Below are 22,391 nucleotides of genomic sequence, written 5' to 3'. Positions count from 1 at the left end.
CCACCTGTACCTCACTACGATCCGACCCCATCCCCAGATCCGGATGATGGGGATCCGGACAATTACCCGGCGGACGCCCCAATGGATCCCACTCCACCAGGGACCCCAGATCCATGGGAGGATTACAATAACCCTGATATACCCAACGTACCTCAGGACGACTTATACCCATCAAGACCGTCTCCTCCAGAGGACTCCTTAGGGTTTCACCATTTAGTGCAGAGAGCAGCACACTATCATGGGGTGGACATGCACAGTGAACCAGTAGAAGAAGACTTCCTACTGGATACATTTGATATACAAGACAAATCCACTTCCATTTTACCCATGCTTAAGGGTGTCACCAAGCACGCTACAGAGGTGTTCAAAGACCCTGTCAGAGCCAGAGTACTGAACCCTAGAATAGAGAAGAAGTATAAGGCGGCACCCACAGACCCTGCTTACATCAAGGGCCCTGCTCCCCTAGATTCCCTAGTTGTCTCCACAGCTAGAAAGCGGGCTAACTCCCAATCCTCAGGAGATGCCCCACCGCCAGACAAAGAATCTAAACTTCTGGACGCGTCTGGTAAACGCACCGCCTCCCAAGCTGCAAACATGTGGCGCATTGCAAACACACAAGCACTGCTTGCGCGATATGATAGAGCACACTATGACGAACTAGAGGCTCTTATGCAGCACCTTCCAGAAAAATACAAGCACAAGGCTCATGACCTGATACAGGAGGGTAAACTAATTACAAACACCTCCATTAAGTGTGCCCTCGATGCAGCCGACACTGCTTCTAGGGCCATAAATACCAGTGTCCTGCTTCGTCGCCACGCCTGGCTCAGGATCTCAGGTTTCAAGCCTGAAGTCCAGGCATCCATACTCAATCACCCCTTTGACCAGGAAACACTCTTTGGGCCAAAGGTAGACGAAGCGCTCGAAAAGATGAAAAAAGACACAGACACAGCAAAGTCTATGGGGGCACTCCAAACACAAGCCTCCAAACGTTCCTTTCGACGCTCGTCCTTTCGTGGCATAGGCAGAGGCTCCTCCACCGATAACGCCTCTACCTCCTACAAGTCCCCTCCTCAAAATACCTTTTCAAAGGGCAATCAGAGAGGTGGTTACAGGGGTAACAACAATAAGGGCAGGGGGAGGAGCCTAGCGCGCAACCAAGATGGCCGCGTAGGTGCGAGGCTCCCGAGGACCTCCGCGACCTCCTGAATTAATCCTGGCGATATCCTGTCCTTGTTGAGGGGACTGTGTCGGGGAACCCGAGCTGAGGCGCCACCCGTTTTTCGGGCTCGAATCGGACCCCGGATACCGGTGGGAGCACCGATCGAAGGTTGCGGCCTTCTCCTCGCCGGCCCCCCGGGTTGGAGTAGTGGGGCGATCCGGGGACAAAGTGAACAACAGCGGCGGGCAAGGCTGGGCGACTCGCGTACCCCGCACTTTCACTTTCGCTTTTGCGCCCTCCTTGCCCTCAAGCGAGGTGGGGCCGCGGAGCGGGGTGCGGTGGTGTGGTCTTGTCCAAGTGCCCGGCTGACCCGCCGGCTGTGGGTTGACCTGCGGTTCGGTGGTCGCCCCCACCCCCCCCGGAGCCCGTGAATTGGTATAGCGGCCCGTTCGAGGAGATTGGCACGACGGTGGGAGAGCAAGCATGTCCACCAAACAAGATGGCGACCGGGCGAAGGTGAAGACGACCCGCCGTGGCACGGCGCACCAAGCTAACAGTATGGACCGCTACACTCTCCAGAAGGGTTCTCCGGAGACATCGCGCACATCCCCGGCGGGCCCGACGGAGGCATCTGCTCAGCCTGTGGATCTGACCCTCCGGGACGTCATGGGCGCCATCGCAGAGATGAAGGCCTCGGTGGACCAGCGTTTCGACACCCTAGCGCAAAAAATAGACTCGTCCTGGTGGATGTGAGCCTTGTGATGGCAGACTTGTCTAAAACGAACGACCGGGTCGATTCCCTGGCCCACACCGCAACGAGCCTCACGACGGACGTGGTGGCCCTCCAAAAGGAGGTGCGCCGGCTTGGCCAGGCGAGCGCCCTGATGGACCGGCGACTGGAGGATTCCGAGGGTCGGGCCCGGAGGAATAATGTCCGTATTGTGGGGGTGCCGGAGGGACGAGAGGCGGAGGCGGCAGATCTTTTTGTGGAAGAATTGATCCTTACCCATCTCCAGCCCCGGGGGCTGAGTAAGCTTTTTGCGGTGGAGCGTGCTCACCGGGTCCCTGGGGGCAGACCTAAGACCGGTGCCCCGCCGCGGCCTCTCATTGCCCGGATTTTTAACTTTCGGGACAGAGATGCTATCCTCCAGACCTCCAGGCAACAGGGACCGGTCAAGCTTGACAACATGGATGTGCATTTCTACCCAGACTTTACTCCGGCGGTTCAGAAGCAGAGACAGAGCTTTCTTGGTGTTAAACGTCGCCTACGGGACCTGAACCTTAAGTACTCAATGCTTTTTCCAGCTAAGCTGAGGGTGGAGGTGGATGGTCGCACGCATTTCTTTGACCGGCCCGAGGCGGCTGGGGACTGGTTGGACACTCTGCCTGGAGATCGGGGCCGGGGGGGCGGGGGGGGGCGCGGCTGGCGAGGAGGGCCCGCCGGATCAGAATTGAGGGGTGACTGAATAGGCCTTGCTCTGGACGATGTTCCTTCCCCATTTATTGATTGCATATGTTCCCCTCCTATGGAGGTCGTGCGGGGTCTGCTGGGGGCTTCCCTCCTCCTCTGGGGGACTAGTTAGTTTTTAGCTATGGGGCGACAGGCACACTGCACTTTGGGGGGGCTGTCTGGGCTCATGCAGGGGTGCAGGGAGGGGGGAGTTCTGTTGGGATGGGGGGGTGGGGGGGGTGTGTTGTTTGTTTGCACCGCAAGGCAAACCCGCTACTGTATTGTTGTTTTTACGATGCTCTGTGGGGGACGACCGATTGTTTCGACGTATGATGGGGGGTAGGGATTTGACTGTGTTGTCATGGAATGTTAACGGCCTGGGGGATAGGATTAAGCGTGGTGTGGTCCTGCAGTACTTGAAACGTATTTCACCAGATGTTGTCTTCCTGCAGGAGACACACCTTATAGGTAACTCCTTTCAGGCAATGAATCGGCGGGGCTATCGTTTGGCGGCCCATTCTGGATTCACTTCGGGCTCGCGGGGGGTGGGTATTATGATCAAGAACTCGCTCCCGTTGGAGATCGATGAGGTGCGCCATGATGAGAGGGGACGCTACACTGTCCTGGTGGGAAGAATGGAGGGTAGAGTGTTTATTTTGATATCAGTGTACGTCCCGCCTGGGTTACAAGCCACCACATTTGCGGACCTGGGTCGCCTCCTCCTGGACCTTCCGAGTGGCCTGCTGGTGGTTGGAGGGGACTTTAATGCGGTAGCTTCTGGGTCTATGGATCGCCATCCCCCCAGGGACCTCCCCCGGGCACAGGCGTGGCTGCCCGGCCTTTTAGACACGCTGGGCCTGGTGGATTGCTGGCGACTAAAGCATCCCGCACAGCGGCAATACACCTTCCACTCGGGTGCCCATGGTAGCCTCTCGCGGCTTGATTACATCCTTGTCCCGGCGGCCCATGCAGGGAGGGTGGGGGAGGTGCGCCATCTGGCGCGGGGTATCTCAGACCACTCCCCATTGCTGTTACATTTCGATGTCTTCCCGAGGGGGGATGGCAGGGTGGCTCCAATCAATGCATGGTATTTGCGCGACCCCACCATTCGTGCCGATTTGATCAAATCCTTACAGCGTTATTTCGACGAGAATGTGGGGTCGGTCCCTTCGGCCATCACCCTGTGGGAGGCTTTTAAGGTAGTTCTTAGAGGGGAGGCCCTCTCCTTTATCTCCCATGCCCGGCGGCGCGAGCGGGAGGAGGTGACCCGGGTAGAGGCCGAGATTGCAGAACTGGAGGGTGACCTGGGGAGCGGGGTAACAGATGCCAAGCTGCATGTTCTACACCTAAAGCAGGCGGCCTATCGGGCCCTCGTCACGGAGGCGGCCAGGGGCCTCAGTCGAGAGCAGCAGGGGCGATTGTATGATGTGGGTGATAAGGCTGGCAAATTGATTGCGTGGTTGGATAAGAGGGAGAGAGCGAGTCGCGTGGTTCCTTTGATTGAGAGTGCGGATGGTGCGTGTGTCACCGAGCCGGAAGCCATTGTCTCCTGCTTTGCGGATTATTTCCGCGAAGTCTACTCCCCGGTTTCCCCCTGCTCGGAGGAAGATTCCCATGCCCTGCTTCGGGACATCGCACTGCCCTCCCTTACGGTGGAGGACAGGGATTCGCTGGACGCTCCTCCCACCTCGGACGAAATTGCCTTGGCTATTCGCTCGGTTGCATCCGGCAAGGCCATGGGCCCCAATGGTATCCCCATCGAACTATACAAGCTACGCCCGGATGTGTTGGCGCCCCACCTGCGCGCGATGTTCCTGGCGGCACACTCGCAGGGTTCCCTCCCGCCGGACCAGCGTCTGGCCACAATCGTGGTGATCCACAAGGAGGGGAAGCCCCGTGAACGGGTCGCCTCCTATAGGCCGATCTCGCTCTTGAACGCGGAGCCCAAAATCCTCGCCAAGGTGTTGGCCAACCGGTTGGTTGGTGTGGTGGGCGATTTGGTCCACCAAGACCAATCTGGCTTTATACCACACCGCAACACGGCGCTCAATCTGCGGCGCTTGCACGGTGTGCTCGCGCGTGTCCCATTTGTGCGGGAGCCGGCCATCTTGGCGTCCTTGGACGCCACCATGGCGTTTGATACGCTTGAGTGGCCATACATCTGGGCGATGCTGGCGAAATTTGGATTTGGACCGGGCTTTATTAGCTGGGTCAAATTGTTGTACTCGGGCCCCTTGGCGCAGGTGGTGGTGAATGGGCGAGTCTCGGTCCCATTCGCGCTGGGGCGGGGCACGCGACAGGGTTGCCCCTTGTCACCTCTCCTGTTTGCACTGGCCCTGGAGCCCCTGGCGGAGTGGCTGCGGTGGCACCCTTCCATCCGTGGTCTCCGCTGGACCCCCGAGCATGAGGACCGTGTGTCCCTCTATGCTGATGATATCCTCCTGTATCTCGCCTCCCCGCGTAAATCACTGATCGTCCTGGTTGATGTTTTGCGCTCATTCGGTCGCAACTCAGGCCTTGTCATCAACTGGGCGAAATCCTGTGTATATGTGCTTTCCGGGGAGGCTCCGGTCCTACCACGGGACTGTCCGATCCAGATTGCCTCCCAGGGGTTTCGGTACCTGGGTATATATATCACTCTTGACCCGGAGGCCCGCTATGAGCGGAATTTGCTGCCCCCCCTCCAGCGCTTGAAGGAGGACGTGGTGCGCTGGCGGCGTCTGCCGCTTTCGCCGCTCGGCCGAGCGGCCTTGTTTAAAATGATGTCCTTGCCGCGCTTCCTCTACGCCCTCCAGAATACTATGGACTTGGTTCCGGCACGCTACTTCCGTGAGGTGGAGGGCCTCCAGCGGCGCCTGTTCTGGGACGGGAGGCCGCGCATTGCTCTGGCTAAATTGACGCTCCCGTGGTACGATGGGGGGGTCGCCCTCCCGGACATTAAACGGTATTACTGGGCCACCCAACTGGCTGCAATTAATCATGGCCTTTACGGGCCCGCCTTGAACCCGGCGTTTGAGATGGACAAGATGCTCCTGCCCAGTGGCGACTACAATCGAGCGCTTTACTCTGCCGCGCCCGACCCCCGTCTGACGGGACCGACGCGTGTCATGGTGCGTGTCTGGCACGCGGCTAATGCAGCTATGGGGTGGAAGGACCGTTTGACCCGGGCGTCACCGCTATATGCGTCTGAGAGGTTGGGCTCCCTGTGGACGTCGAAGGGCTTTGAGAAGTGGGACACGATCGGAATCAGCACTGTGGGAGATCTCTGGACGAGGGGGGGATTCAAGACTTTTGCGACGCTGCAGACTGAGTTTCAGCTGCAGGGCAGTGAGTACTTTCGGTACCTGCAAGTCCGCCATGCGCTGGGCTCCGTCTTCCCGGATGTCGCGTCCATTCCGGAGTCTTCCCCCCTGGAGGACAGAGTGCTGGATGGCCATGTCCCAGACAGCACGATCTCCCTCATATATAAAAAACTGATCAACGACAGATTGTGCCTGCTGACTAGTCTCCGCGAGGCCTGGGTTGCCGACGGGCTAGAGCTGGACGACGAGGATTGGATTTCCGCGGTGGCCTCTCCAAAAGAGGTGGCCATCCCGGCTCGCCTTCGTTTCGTCCAGCTTAAGATCCTTCACCGGGTTTACGTGACGGGGCCAAGGCTTCTACGTATGGGCTTTGCTGGTGACGGAATGTGTAAGCGTGGCTGTGGCGCGTTGGCAACTTTCATGCATATACTGTGGGAGTGCCCAAAGGTGGAGCGATTCTGGCGTGGTGTGCATGAGGTCCTGCGTGTGGTTACGCGTGTCGCGCTGTTGCCTGAAGCGAGGAGATGCTTGCTGAATGTGTGGGAACCAAATGACTATTCGGTCCCGCAGACGCGGTGGGTGACTCTGGGATACATGATAGCTAAGCGTGACATTGCTCAATTGTGGGGATCCCAGAGGCCCCCTGCGGTGTTGGCCTGGAAAGAGCATATGGATTGGTGTATGTTTCGTGAAAAGGTGGTGTATGTGGCGAGGGGTAAGCCTGGGGCGTGGGTGAAAATCTGGGGCCCCTGGAACGCCTACCGCGGGGGTATTTGTGAGCCGCCACTGCTACCGGCTGCCTCGCCTGCTCCGTCTCCCTAGATGGCCCCCCTCCCTCGGCCTTGGGCACGCGGTCCCCCAGTCCCTGATCTATTCCCATTCCCCTCTCCAGAGTTCTGCTGCTGGTTGGGATCCCCCACTTATGGAGCACGTGCTGTCACTTTGGATCGCGGGTTGCCTTGCGGGTGTGGTTTTTTGTGTTTTGTTTGATAAAAGGGAACCGTACTGTGGGCATGGAGCTATGCGGCCTGCAACATTGATTTCTCCTGTTTTGCTAATCTGCACTGCCGAGAGACTCTTACTGTATGTATGCAAAATGCTTTTGTCACTCTAGCGGCCGGCCGAGTGGTTGTAGGCCCATACCTGTAACTTTTTCAAACTGCAATAAACGGTTTCAAAAAAAAAAAAAAAAAAAAAAAAAAAAAACAATAAGGGCAGGGGCAAAACCACCACCCGTTATGCCACCCCCCCCGCACAATGACTCCCCTCCGCTCCCCCCAGACCATTCCACTCCGGTCGGGGGCAGACTACAAAACTTTATCCACGTATGGGAGTCCATAACATCGGACAAATGGGTAACCCAAATCATTCGGTCAGGGTACTGTCTCGAACTAACATCTACCCCACCCAATATCCCACCAAGGCACCGTCCAATGTCTCAAGAACATTCCACACTGCTCAAACAAGAGGTACTCTCACTCCTCCAAAAACACGCTATAGAGCAGGTCCCCGTCAATCAACAAAATCTAGGGGTCTACTCCCTATATTTCTTAATACCAAAGAAAGAGGGGACCCTCAGACCCATTCTCGACCTCCGGCCTCTAAATGCCTACATACACTCAGACCATTTTCACATGGTCACCCTACAGCAAGTCCTCCCACTCCTCTGCCAGGGAGACTTTCTCACAACCTTGGATCTGAAAGACGCATACTTTCACATTCCAATACACCCCTCTCACAGGAAATACCTCAGGTTCGTGGTGGACGGGCAACATTACCAATTCACGGTTCTCCCCTTCGGGGTCACCACCGCACCGCGGGTGTTTACCAAATGCCTAGCAGTAGTAGCAGCACACCTCAGACGTCAACACATTCACGTCTTCCCTTACCTGGACGACTGGCTGATAAAAGCCACGTCCTACGACCAATGTGTGCAGCATACAAACAGCACCATACAACTGCTCCACCAGCTAGGCTTCACGGTGAACTACCAAAAGTCCCACCTCATACCATCTCACACAAAGCAATATCTCAGGGCCACTATAGACACCTCCAAGGGTATTGCCTATCCAAACTCAGCCAGAATCACAAGCATTCAAGCCTTACGCAAAACATTCCTTCCTCAACACTCTCTTCCAGCAAGAGTGTTTATGAAGCTCATAGGAATGATGGCGTCTTGCATCTTCATAGTGCCCCATGCAAGACTCCACATGCGTCCACTTCAAGAGTGCCTAGCACAACAGTGGAACCAGGCCCAGGGTCAGCTGACGGATCTGGTGTTGGTGGACGGCCGCACACATCACTCTCTGCAGTGGTGGAACACCACAAACCTTTCCAAAGGGCGGCCGTTCCTGGACCCGGTTCCTCAGGTGATTCTAACAGCGGACGCATCGCTCTCCGGCTGGGGAGCGCACCTCCTACACCTCACCATGCAAGGTCTATGGACGCCACAGCAAAAATCGCTCCACATCAACCACCTGGAGCTCTTGGCGATCTTTCTAGCCCTAAAATCTTTCCAAAAACAGATTTCGGGCAAAGCAGTCCTCATTCGCACAGACAATATGACTGCGATGTATTATATACAAAAACAGGGGGGGACACATTCTCCCCAGCTCTCCCGCTTAGCCCAGAGCATATGGAGATGGGCAATTCCCCAAAACATCTTTCTCCTGGCACAGCACGTTCCAGGCGTACAAAACACCATGGCAGATCTGCTCAGCAGACAAACACAACAACTACACGAATGGGAACTGCATCCACAAGTTCTTCACCCATTCTTCCAACAGTGGGGGCATCCTCAGATAGACCTCTTCGCCACCCACGAAAACAAAAAATGCCCAAGCTTCGCCGCCAGATACCCACACCCATTGTCCAAGGGCAATGCGATATGGATGAACTGGTCAGGCAGATTTGCATACGCCTTTCCACCTCTCCCACTAATTCCATTAGTGGTCAGGAAGCTACAACAGCACTCCCTCACACTCATTCTGGTAGCTCCGACGTGGGCCAGGCAGCCGTGGTACACCACGCTACTACAACTGTCAGTGGTACCACATCAAAAATTGCATCTATCCCCATGCCTCCTAACCCAGAACCATGGAGAAATCAGGCACCCGGACCCAGCTCAGCTCAACCTGGCGATCTGGCTCCTGAAATCCTAGAATTCGGATACCTTAACCTTCCCCCTGATTGCATGAACATCATCATGGAAGCCAGACGCCCTACCACTAGAGCATGCTATGCCGCAAAGTGGAAAAGATTTGTAATTTACTGCCGTAACAATACAATCAACCCTCTAGATGCATCCATACAGCACATAATATGCTATCTGCTCCATCTTCACAGGTGTAACCTGGCATATTCATCCATACGCCTACACCTAGCAGCGATCGCTGCCTATCTACAAAACAGGCAGCATTTATCACTCTTCAGAGTGCCCGCTATTAAAGCCTTCATGGAAGGCCTTAAACGAGTAATTCCTCCCAGGGCACCACCTTCCCCTGTATGGAATCTAAATTTGGTTCTTACACGTCTAATGGGTCCGCCCTTCGAACCAATGCACAAATGTGAGCTACAGTTTCTCACCTGGAAAACAGCTTTCCTTGTAGCTATCACTTCCCTTAGAAGGGTTGGTGAAATACAAGCGTTCACCATACAGGAACCCTACATACAAATGCATCACAGCAAGGTCATACTTCGCACAAATCCGAAGTTTCTGCCCAAAGTCATTTCCCCCTTCCACCTCAATCAATCAGTGAAATTACCTGTCTTCTTTTCGCAACCCCAATCTGTTGCAGAAAGGGCCTTACACACGCTTGATGTAAAAAGGGCGTTACTATACTACATACAAAGAACGCAACCCTTCAGGAAGACTAAACAATTGTTCGTTTCCTTCTCTCCACCACATAAAGGCAACCCCATTTCAAAATCAGGGATAGCTAGGTGGATTGTAAAATGCATACAAATTTGCTATCAAAAGGCAAAGAGAACATTATCTGTTCCCCCTAAAGCCCACTCTACAAGAAAGTTAGGGGCTTCTATGGCTTTTCTAGGGAATATACCCTTAGATGACATCTGCAAGGCAGCCACATGGTCTACACCGCACACCTTCACAAAACACTACTGTGTAGATGTGCATTCCAAGCAGCAAGCTAGGGTGGGCCAGGCTGTACTAAAGACACTTTTTCAAACAGCTGCAACGGATACCGGTGGTCGCCGCTAGGGTTGGGTACTGCTATATAATCTATGCTAAGTGTACAATCTGCAGCTCATATGCCTCGAACGGAATATGCTACTTACCAGTATGCATCTGTTCTTGGCACGTAGAGCTGCAGAGTTGTACACGCCCACCCGCCTTCCCGGCTACCTGTATCCGTTCCAGTACATCTTATTTAGATACAACACATGGGTTTCTCACTGTTATTACTACGCTCCATCATTTCCCTGTTGGCGAAAAACAATCTGAGGATGGAGCCGAAGCCCATGCGCAGTACGGACCGAAGGAGGAGTCACCAAACTCGTGACTTCCAAAGACTGTCCAAGAAGAAAAACAAACTGCAAACATCCGGGCCCAACACCAGATGGCGATCTATGCTAAGTGTACAACTCTGCAGCTCTACATGCCAAGAACAGATGCATACTGGTAAGTAGCATATTCCTTCTCAATTAACCACAAGAAATCTTCAACACCACCAGAAAGAGAAAAAACCTTCCTCGGAGCAAGACTGAACACAGAAAACGCATAGGCTTATCCCACCCAAGCCCGAATGCAAGCTATCCATCAAGAAACAGACCTCTACCAGAGGGGACATTTTCTGACAGCGAGGAAAGTAATGAAACTAATGGGCATGATGGCATCATGTATCCCACTCATCCCTCACACTCGCCTACACATGCGCCCATACCAAGAATGGCTCCCCAACAGCTGGTCACAAGCCACATGAAGTTGGGAGGATCTAGTGTTTGTTACACATAGGGTGCAAGCATAGATACAATGGTGGGCATCCAACAACATAGCACAGGAGAGACCTTTCAAGGACCCAACTCAATCTGTGGCAGTCACCACGGATGCATCCAACGGGTGGGGTGCACATCTTAACCAGCTGAAAGTTCATGGTCAGTGGAGCGAAAAGGACAAAACTAAATATCAATTTTCTGGAGAGTAAAACTGTGTTTCTGGCACTCAAGGCATTCCAGAAACATATTTAGGGGAAAAACATATTAATACAAACAAATAATACAACTACAATGTTCTACCTGAACAAACAGGGGGACAAGGTATTTTTCCCTGAGCAAGCTTGCACAGGAAATCTTGTATTGGGCGATACCCCAAAAGAACAGTCTACTGACAGTACATCTACCAGGGATTAACATTACAGCAGACCAACTGAGCAGACAAAACAACTGCTCCCACGAATGGGAGTTAAAACAGACAACAGTGCAGTATCTATTCAACATCTGGGGAACTCCAGTGTTGGACCGGTTTGTAACAATGCAGAACAAGAAATGCCAAAAGCTTTGCCACCTGTCAAAGGGAAATGCACTTTCACTGAAATGTGAAAGTGCCTTTCCACCAATATCCCTAATACAAAGAGTGCTACAAAAAGCAAAGGAACCAGGAACAAACATGATTTTTATTTCTCCTCACGGGCCAAGGCAGACATGGTACTCCACTCCCCCTAGAACGATCTAAAGGAGAAATGATCAGAATCGAAGCATCAAAAGACCTGCTTACAATAAAACAGGGACAGATCTTTTACACGGAGCCAGCAACGCTACTACTAACAGCCTGGCGCCTGAATACATAGAATTTAGTCACCTCAATCTACCGCTCAGAACCATGGAAATTCTAAAAGAAGCAAGAAAACAGTCAACAAGAAAATGTTAGACAGCTAAATGGAAGCGATACACCACATGGTGCACCACTAACACCAAAACTAATTCTATCAGTACACAAGAAACTGTTATTACATATCTTAACTTACCTCTTGGACAGCAGCATCAATTTTGCAAGCCTCAAGGTGCACCTTGCTGCAATAGTGGCTTATACCAGAGGAAAATCATGCAAAAGCTTTTTTTTACAAGACCACTCATTAAAAGATTCTAATTTCTATAACATCATTACGAAGAGTAAGTGAACTGCAAGCATTAACTATACAAGAACCCTACTTACAACTCTTAAAGCATAAAGTAATCTTAAAAACTAACTCACAATTCTTACCAAACATGGTATCCAAGTATCACTTAAATCAAAACATTCTACCGCCAGTTTTCTTCAAAGACCCCCAAACAAGAGCAGAGCGAAGCCTTTATACCCTGGATGTAAGAAGGACTTTACTGTATTATTTACAGAAAACAGAAACAAATCAGAAAAACAAAGCAATTGTTTGTTTCTTACACGCATAACACAGGATCAGCTGTTACAAAAGCAACTATTGCAAGATGGATAGTACAAGCTATCCAATTATGTTATTCCAATGCCAAAAAAAAACTAACATTGCAACCAACAGCTCACTCCACAAGGAAGAAAGGAGCAACGCTGGCATTTATGGCCAATGTGCCCATTGAATCCATTTGTACAGCAACATGGCAATTGCCACTCACTTTTACAAAGCATTATTGTGTGGATATAAAAATGAATAAGGAAGCTCTAATTGGACAGAAGGTGTTTCAACACCTGTTTGCAAGGTCTTCCTTTCAGCACAGCCTCCCAGACACAGGAGAAACCGCTACGTAATCTGATGCACAGCATGTGAATCCAGAAAAGGATTCACGCTGCTAAACGAAATGGTTACTTACCAGTAGGAGTAGTTTTGCAGCTTGAAGAATTTTCTGGATTCACAGGCGACCCACCCGGCCTCCCCTATAAGGAAAACAAGCAGGTGGGGAAGCAAAGGACTACAACAGTATTTAAAAAAACATCTCAAGGATTACAACACATAAGGAAAACAAAAAAAAGTCAGAAGGTGGCCACCATGCACGTCGACCTCCAGGATACCGTCTGACATCACACAGGGGACGTACCTGGCACCAAATGGTGGTCGACAGTGACCAAAATTTAAAGAAAAAAAAGACCATTCCGGACCCAACCACTAGATGGCGGAATGATGCACAGCATGTGAATCCAGAAAATTCTTCAAGCTGAAAAACTACTCCTACTAGTAAGTAACCATTTTGTTGCCAACCATCTCTGATCTTTTCTTCAGGAAAGTCATGTTCTTGATTCCCATCAAGCTCTCTTTCGCCCGGCTCACTCTACAGAGGCAGTGATCTTGTCATTGTTGAATTACATGAGGGAAGAGGTTGTTAAAAGTACTGCACAGGCGTTATTGCTCCTTGATCTCTCGGCGGCGTTCGACACGGTCGATCATGAACTTCTGGTGGACCATGTCGGAGCTGTGGGTATCCAGGGCACGACACTTGATTGGTTTGTTGCTTTTTTTTAAAGGACCGTTCCTGGTTGGTTTGACTCCCCCCCCCCCCCCCCCCCCCCCCCCTTTGGTTCTCCTATGATCCACTTGACCTGTGTGTGCCTCAGGGGTCCTCCTCATTATATAGAGATGGTATGTATGTGTGTGTATGTATGTATATAGATGTAGATGGATGTATATATAGATGTATTGTGTATATGTAGGTATTGTGTATTGGCAACTGTAAGGAAAACGGAGGGGAGAATTGTTAACTATGCAGATGATACGCAAATCCTTTTGCTGTCAACAGGATGCATAATTTTTAAAACACTTCATGGATACAGTCCTGAGTTCATGTCCTACAGAATTCAAAAGTAAAACATCTGTCCGTGATTTGAGGTCATCACATCTCCACATTCTGGCTATTCCTCTTTTTAGGAAGAAGAGATTGGGAAGCTCCAGATTCTTTCTATTGGCCACTCGGCTCTGGATCTCTTTCCCCCTTAATATCAGAATGTCCACCTGTTAATCTAAATTTAGAATACTTCTAAAAACATGGCACTTTACAAAAGCATTAGCATGAGACTCTGAGCTTTAGAGTATGTTCCTGTACTCGGTGCAAGAAACCGGAAGGTGAACGTGCGCAATACGAAATTGTTTAACATAACAATAACCAGAAGGTAGTTGTGTAAAGCTTTAGTGTTTTGAGTTCAGACTAGTAAATTGGGTTCTTGAGGTAGTATTCAGTAGCCCCAAATTTTTATACAGACACTCACCTACCAAATTAATCCGTTCACGTAGTTCAGTAATATTGCGGATGCCTCTGCAGTTGATGTCTTATTCATTGTTGACTGTTTTACTCATGTTTTTGTCCCTCAGATTCACTCACACACAGTGCGAAGGCGCCCTGGATCGGCTACCAGTTGATTACTCTTGTCCCGCTTGCAGAGCTCTTCAGAATGCAGTCAGTAACATGACTACATCACAGGAACATTTGGAATCAAAAGCCAAACCACTAGGTAAGTCTTGAATTTCATAGAGGCGTCCAGGATTAAGTTAGAAGGTTCCTGGTAAGAAGCAGAGGTGCTTGTTACTGGACTTTGTCTGAACACGAGTGTTAATTTAGGAGATGTTGTGAGAATCCAGAAACTTCACTGCGATGTGTAGCTCTAAATCCGTGCTGGCGCTATGGCCATTGGAGGAACAATATTCTATAACTTTAGGTTTGATGTAGTGGAAAAAACGAAGTTTGGATTTGAGGATGATTCTGACAACCTAGGCTTCAACACACCTGCTCTTATCTAGTGACAAACAGCACATATCTTGTTTCTTTAAGGGTAAATTCATATCCAAAAGCAAAATGGATTTTATTTATTTTTTAATGCAATTCTGGATTGAGTTGAGTAGGGACAGCACTGCTTCTGCTAGTGCTTTTTCTCCCACCTCATTTCTGTAGATCTGTGACTCTTGCCACTGTGCAGCCTTGTAGGTCCACTGGGTAGTTCATATGAGTGTCTGCAGGCTGACAGTTGTAAGATAAAGGGACCATGCTTTACCCAGGTTGGAAGGAAAGAGAAGAGTAGAACAATTGTGACTATTATTGGACTCCTGAGATCTGTAGGTGGTGGGACACTTTTCTCTGAGTAATTAAAGGCATCCGTTCAGTACCTGGAAAAGGAGACGTGTTCTACAGCCTAATTAAGTTAATGTAGAAGGGTGCCCCTTTTTGACATGGTCACCTGTAGGAAAGTGCCCCTTTTTGCATGGCTACCTCCCTAACTTTTTGCCAGATACCTGATGCCAACTTGACTGAGTGTGCCCTTGGTCCCCGCCAATCAGGTTCCCAGGGCATGTGTTCTATCCCCAAACTGTAACTTTGTCTACACAATTGGCACACCTCTGGGCCAACTGTATGTCCCTTGTAAAAGGTACCCCTGGTACCAAGGGGCCTTGTGACCACAGAGGGCCTCTGAGGGCTGTAGCCTGTATTATTCCACCCTCAGAGACAACTCACCTGAACAACCACTCACTACCACTGCAGTTTGCGTGTTCTGGTGTAGACTAAACTGAAGAGTCGACATGGCACCCATCCCTGAGTTATGAAAGATCCAGGAAAGTGCAGTTTCTTGGATACAGAGTGCTCAAACCATCAGGCCCTTAGGTTAGATCTTAATAAATTATTATGTTCAAGTGAATCAATTTCATACACAAAACGTATGAGGGTTCAAAAAATAAACCATTTGTTTCAATAAATGTTCTGTACAAAAATGTATTCAACATGAAAGCAGACAGCTGTGTCTTGAATCAATCCAGTTAATCCCAATCCATTTCGGGTGTCGGAAACCCTTCCCCAGGAGACACTGCAAAAACAATTATGCATGTGTGTGTGTGTGTGGTTGTGTGTATATATGTAGGTATGTGTTTTCCTATAACTCTAATCACATTGAAAATCATAATCATCTTAAACCTTTTATACACTCCAAAAAAACAGTGGCATTCCAAGAAAAACCAATTATTACATTAACAGACCATTTGGGTGATTTAGAAGAACATCAACAGCACCTCTCCTAGTAAGCTCTTGCCAAAAGAATATTACCTTTGTATGACCGATATGAGGATTAGGTGGCCATTGATCAACAAAGGATGTCATGCAAATGTCACTCCTGGAGAAACCAGCAACTGCGTGTCACTGAACCCACAGGTGAACCAGAAAATCAGTGTAGTAAAGGCAACTGTGCTTGTGCACAGTGAAATTGAGGGGTGTGTGTTTACAGGATGTGCTCTTCTCCAGACCGAGTGAAACAAATGCGTGAAGAAGCTTACACAAAAGAAAGCTGCTGCATGCCGATTCCAACCAAGAAAAGGAATCACCATTCCGATCACCAATGCGTTGAAGTGCAAAAAACAAGTTTATGATTTTCAATAAAGAGTGGTGTAATTAGACATGAAGAGTAATACTTAAATGTTTATTATGTGCCCTGCATACCTCGAAAAATGTTTGCTTGCAACCTCCTCAATGCTGTTTGATACGACACAATGATGTGACGGAACAATGAAGGGTTCAAGTCAGGACGATACGGTTGTTTCCTAAAGTGAAGTGCTAGGACAAATATGAATGCAAAAACAGTTGATGGACAGAATGCAGAACAATGTCATACATTCACCCCAGTACAGAGATCTGGGCCTAAATCCATCGTTTTTTTGCTCACCATGCCCTTCCAGTTTGAACCCAGCCATATGCAAATCAGTCTTGACCCTGTGCCTCATGGGAACAGTCCAGCCCGAACTGCCAAGCCAGGTCTGGAACCAAGCATCCTAGGACCGGTTTCGGGGTTTCAACCCTCTTCAGCCAGGATAGCTTGATTCCAGTGGCACAGTGAGCCCAGGACCCACGTCTGGGCATTCCTGGCGCACTTAGGGCGAGAAAGCAAAAGACACACAATTGATGGACGGAATGCAGAACAAATCAAAACATTCAACCCCAGTCAAGAGATCTGGGTTAAATCCATCATTCTTTTGCTCACCATGCCACCCCAGTTTGAACCTGGCCATATGCAAATCAGTCTGGACCCTGTGCCTCATGGGAACAGTCCAGCCCGAACTGCCAAGCCAGGTCCTCCCTGGACTGGAAACAAGCATCCTAGGACCGGTTTCGGGGTTTCACCCCTCTTCAGCCAGGATATGGCCATGTCTGAACTGGGGTGGTGGAGTGAGCTAAAGAATGATGATGGATTAAACCCAGATCAGTTGACTGGGGGTAAGTGTTTGATTTGCTCACGCGCTCCGTCCATCATCCCCTTTGGTATCTCTGGAGGAGGGGAGGGTGGAGGAGGTGGTGAAGGCATTCTAAAAGGGGAGGTAGCAGAGTCCTTCCTCTTTGGAGGTGGAGCTGGGGCAGGTTTTTCCAGCTGTCTTGTTGATGCTGAGCTTCAAGTGTCCGGTTTTGGGGTCCTTGATCAATGCCTTTTGCAATGGATCTGGTGTAAAGAGTCCTTCCGAGGGTGGCTTGTCCGTCGGCGCCGAAGGCATGGGGGCTGTTGGTTTTCTGGTTTTAGAGTCTGTGCTAGTCCACTGTTTGGAACTATGTGGTTTGGAAAGGGCTGTTTGTTTACTCGGTGCCGAGATGGTTTTCTGCTTAGAGATATCGGTGTCGATGGCCTTGTGTTTTTTGGTCGGTTCCTGGGATGGTGTCGGTACCGAGGCGCTTGAGCTGGGTTTCGGCACAGAGTGTTTCGGTATGGAGCTCTGTGCCGAGGAGGCCATTTTCTTTTTCGCCGTCGGTGCGGAGGAGTGTTTCTCGGCACCGACGGTGGGCTGGCTCGAGCCCGAGCCGCCGGAAGGCTTAATCGGCTTCTTTACCAGTCCCAAAGATGCGGTGTGGGAAACAGTGTCTTTGGTCTTACCTAGGCCCGGAGGCGAAGGCGTGACCGAAGCCTTTTTCGCTGCCGTCGAGTGTGGGGGGGGGGGGGGGAAATTCGGTACTCACGACCCTCTGTGCCGGAGTGATGTCCTCCACATCTGAATCGTCTGCTCCGGAGGTGCTGACGAGGCCCTCGTCAGTGTGATGTTCTTCTGGAGCGTCGACGCCTTCTCCGAAGATGTCATCTGGAATCGCCGTCGCAGAGTGTGCCATGGTTCTTCATGCCCTTCGGTCTCGAATGGTTATCTTGGACCGGACAGTCTTGAGCCTCGTGTTCAGGGGAGAGGCAGAGGTTACATACTTCGTGGAGATCAGTGTGGGGGAATTTGGACCCACATCGAGGGCACTTCTTGAAGGGAGTCCTTTCCATTAGCCAGGACCGGAGCTTGGGTAGGCCCGAAGGCCGTCGTCGTCGACGACTGGAATCGAAGGTCTTGATCGTTGAGAGCCGCGCAGAGTGTGGAGAACGCGATCAAAACAATACCGCGAATTAGGGTGAGGATTGCGCGTCGATTGGAGAACTGGAAGCTGTTCGGAACCGGAGCGCGAAGATCACATCCGAGCCCGATGGCGGAGAAAAACAATCTGAGGATGGAGCCCATGCGCAATACGATCCAAAGGAGGAGGCACCGACCTCGTGACTTCCAAAGACTTTCCAAGAGGAAAAACAACTGCAAACATCCGGGCCCTACACCAGATGGCGATCTATGTACAAGTGTGTAGATCTGCAGCTCTACATGCCAAGAACAGATGCATACTGGTAAGTAGCATATTCCTTACATTTCAACGAGAAAGGAATATTGAGATGTGAAACAAAATATAATAAAACGTATGTGAGGTTTAAGATGCATGCAATACTGGTTAGTGTTGTCAATTCACATTTGCATTCAGTGCATCAACAACAAATAGTCTTGACATTTCTAAAAACAAACAACAAAGATGTACATAGACATTAGACAAAACATGTGTAGTCCACAGGTTAAATAACTGCGGTCACGTCATACATAGTCATATTGATTGCTTTCTTAATCACCATAGGCCGAACCAGATCATCTTCAAGATATTATAAAAAGCATGCCATTTCGATTTTACCATTCAGTCCATTTGGTAATAGGCTGTCAAGATACCTAATCCAAAACGTTTCCACAAAGTGATTTGCTTATGTATTTCTTTGTTTTCTTTTGAAATTTCAAGACTCTTATTGTACGACATCCTTTGTTGATCAATGGTCACCTTATCCTCTTAACTGTCATACAAAGTAACCTTTTGGCTAGAGAATAGTAGTAGAGGTGCTGTTGATGTTGGTTCCTCTAAATCACCCAAATGGTCTGTTAATGTAATAATTGGTGTTTCTTGTAATGCCACTGTTTTTTTTGGAGTGTATAAAAGGTTTAAGATGATGATTTTCAATATGAGTAGAGGTTTTTGGAAATGTATATAGTTTGTGTGTGTGTATATATAAATATATATATATATATATATATTTATATGTGTATATATATATATATATATATGTATATATATGTGTATATATATATGTTCGAGGCATATGAGCTGCAGATTACACACTATGCATAGATTGCCATCTGGTGTTGGGCCCGGATGTTTGCTCTTGTTTTTGTCTTGGAAAGTCTTTGGAAGTCCCGAGGTATGCGACTCCTCCCTTGGATCATAGTGCGCATGGGCATCGGCTCCATCCTCCGATTGTTTTTTTCCGCCATCAGGCTCAGATGTGTTCTCGCGTTCCAGCTCGGAACCGTTAACGTTTTTCTCTTTCGACGAGCAATCCTTCCCTTCTCGACTATTGTTTCGATCGCGTTTTCCAATCACATGCGACCCTTTAACTTCGAAGTCTTCGATTCCAGTCGTCGACGAAAGCCTTCGGGCCTACCTGGGCCTCATCTCCGGCTCATGGAAAGGACGCCATTCAAAAAGTGTCCTCGATGAGGGTCGAAGTTTCCCCACCCCGACCTACACAAGGTGTGCAACCTCTGCCTCTCACCGGAGCACGAGGCCAGAGAATGTCCAGCTTGCGCCTCTTTCCGCTCCAAGAAGACTATCCGGGACCGACTAGCTCGAAGAACAATGGAACACTCATCATCTTCGATCCCTGACGACATCTTTCAAGAGGGTGTCGATGTTCCGGAGCAGGGTCGGGTCGAGGAAGCCATCATCAGATCCTCCAAAGCAGATGATTCCGACGTCGAAGACATCACTCCAGCTCAAAGGGCCATGAGTACAGACGTCGACCCCGACCCACACCCCCCTCGACACTATCAAAAAAGGCTTCGGTACCACCTTCACCGTCGGGCCCCGGTGCACACCGAGACAATGCTTCCCATGCCCGCCTTCAGGCCCGGTAAAGAAGCCTTTTAAGCCTTTAGGCGACTCGGGCTCGAGTCAGCCTACCCTCTGTGCCGAAAAGCAAACTCAGGCACTGAAGAAGACTACGTCCTTGTCCTCATCCACGCCGACCGCTGCTTCGACATCAAAGCACTCGGCGTTGAAGGCTAGCACTGGTTTCTCTGCACTGACAACACCCTCGGAGCCGACTAAAAAAACGCCCACCAAAAGGCCCTGATTCTTCGAAGCCAAAGACCTCGGAACCGAAAAAACAACAACCGGTTCCATCCGATAAAGACACTTCAAAACCACACAGTTCCAAACCTAGAACCGCTACCGAGTTGACGCGGAAAAAACTTACGGCACCGAAGCCCTCGACTTTGAAGAAGCACTCGACTTCGAAGGATCTCTCTCCCACAGATGAACTGTTTTGTCCAGATCCTACCCAAAAGACTCTTGTGAAGGATCCTAAGACTGGTCATTTAATGCTTAGCATCAAGAAAAAAACCCTGGAAACGCCTGTGCCCGCACCACCACCACCAAAGAGAGACTTTGCTACCTCTCCATTAAGGATCCCTCCTCTTCCTCCTCTTCCTCCTCCCCCACCACACCGCTCTCCTACACCATCACCTACCCCAGATGATGATGATGATGATGATGACAACACCTCAGATGATGCAGGGGGAGGTGCGGACGATCAACCCCTTGAGGACCCTACACCTACTGGCTCCCCGGACTCCTGGGATGATTACAGTGTCCCAGACGTCCCTTACACCCCACAAGATGACATTTATCCCTTCAGGCCTTCCCCTCCAGAGGACAATATTGGCTTCAACCAGCTCCTTCATAGAGCTGGCCAATACCACGGGGCTGTCCTTCATACAGACCCAGTAGAGGTGGATTTTCTTATGGACACCTTCGATACCACACAAAGGTCCACCTCAATTCTGCCCATGCTTAAAGGGGTCATTAAGCATGCACCAGAGATCTTTAAAGACCCAGTTAGAGCTCGAGTCATCAACCCGAGAATAGAAAAGAAGTACAATACTGCTCCTACTGACCCAGTATGCATTAAAGGCCCAGCACCACTAGACTCCTTAGTGGTCTCTAATGCAAGGAAGAGAGCAAATTCCCAAACATAAGGTGACACACCACCACCAGATAAGGAATGAAAACTCCTAGACACCTCTGGCAAACGCACAGCGTCACAGGCTGCAAACATTTGGTGCATTGCTAATACTCAAGCGCTGTTAGCCAGGTATGACAGGGCACATTATGATGAGCTTGAGTCCATAATGCAGCCCCTCCCTGACAGGTATAAAAACGGGGCCAATGAACTCATCCAGAAGGGTAAAACCATCACTAACACCTCCATCCGTTGTGCCTTAGATGTAACAGATACCGCCTCAGGGCAATAAACACCAGTGTCCTTTTGCGCAGGCATGCCTGGTTACGCATATCGGGTTTTAAACCCGAAGTCCAGAGCTCTATACTCAATCAGCCTTTTGATGAGCAACACCTATTTGGCCCCAATGTGGACGTATCACTTGAGAAAATGAAAAAGGATACAGACACCGCCAAATCTATGGGAGCCTTGCAGTCGCAAGCTCCCAGGCGGTCCTTTCGTTGCTCATACTTCAGAATCACCCATAGAGGCTACTCCTCTGATAGCCCCTCCACCTCTTACAAGGCTCCAACCCAATCCACCTTTACTAGAGGTTACTAAAGGTGTGGTTACAGGGGGAACAACAGCAAAGGCAGAGGCAAAAACGACTCCCGCTCTGCCTCCACCCTACCCCATGACTTCCCTCCACTTCCCCAAGACCATTCCACTCCAGTCGGGGGAAGACTCCACCAATTTCTCCCTGCCGTCTAATGTCACAAGAACATCTGTTACTGTTAAAACAACAAAAAAGTGCAATAGAACCAGTTTCTCTGCACCAACAAAACAAGGGAGTTTACTCCCTCTATTTTCTCATACCAAAGGAGGACGGATCTCTAAGGCCTAATTTAGACCTCAGACCCCTAAACCTATACATTCACTCAGACCACTTCCACATGGTCACACTTCAGTAGGTCCTCCCTCTGCTTTCCCATGGCGACTTCCTTGCTACTCTAGACCTCAAGGACGCCTATTTCCACATTCCCATTCACAGCGCTCACAGAAAATATCTCAGATTTGTAGTGACGGTCAGCACTATCAATTCAAAGTACTCCCATTCGGAGTCACCACAGCACCAAGAGTGTTTACCAAGTGCCTAACACATCCATGTCTTCCCATATCTAGACGACTGGCTCATAAAAG

At 50.0% G+C, this 22,391-nt stretch overlaps 1 protein-coding gene across 7 annotated transcripts in view; it reads left to right on the top strand.

Annotated features, from left to right (window-relative positions):
• KMT2D (lysine methyltransferase 2D) overlaps window positions 1-22,391 on the top strand; it is a 1,389,531-nt gene that overhangs the window by 274,249 nt on the left and 1,092,891 nt on the right. For all 7 annotated transcript variants that reach the window (XM_085600422.1, XM_085600421.1, XM_085600420.1 and 4 more), the window contains exon 10: window positions 14,203-14,342. In XM_085600422.1, coding sequence (XP_085456548.1) covers window positions 14,203-14,342 — 140 coding nt within the window. The remainder of the gene's footprint in view (window positions 1-14,202; window positions 14,343-22,391) is intronic.

The sequence above is a fragment of the Triturus cristatus genome, chromosome 4_2 (genome assembly GCF_964204655.1).
Source record: "Triturus cristatus chromosome 4_2, aTriCri1.1, whole genome shotgun sequence".
Lineage (NCBI taxonomy): Eukaryota > Metazoa > Chordata > Amphibia > Caudata > Salamandridae > Triturus > Triturus cristatus.
The sequence above is the reverse complement of the archived record's forward strand: the minus strand, read 5'-3'. Positions and strand labels throughout refer to the sequence as shown.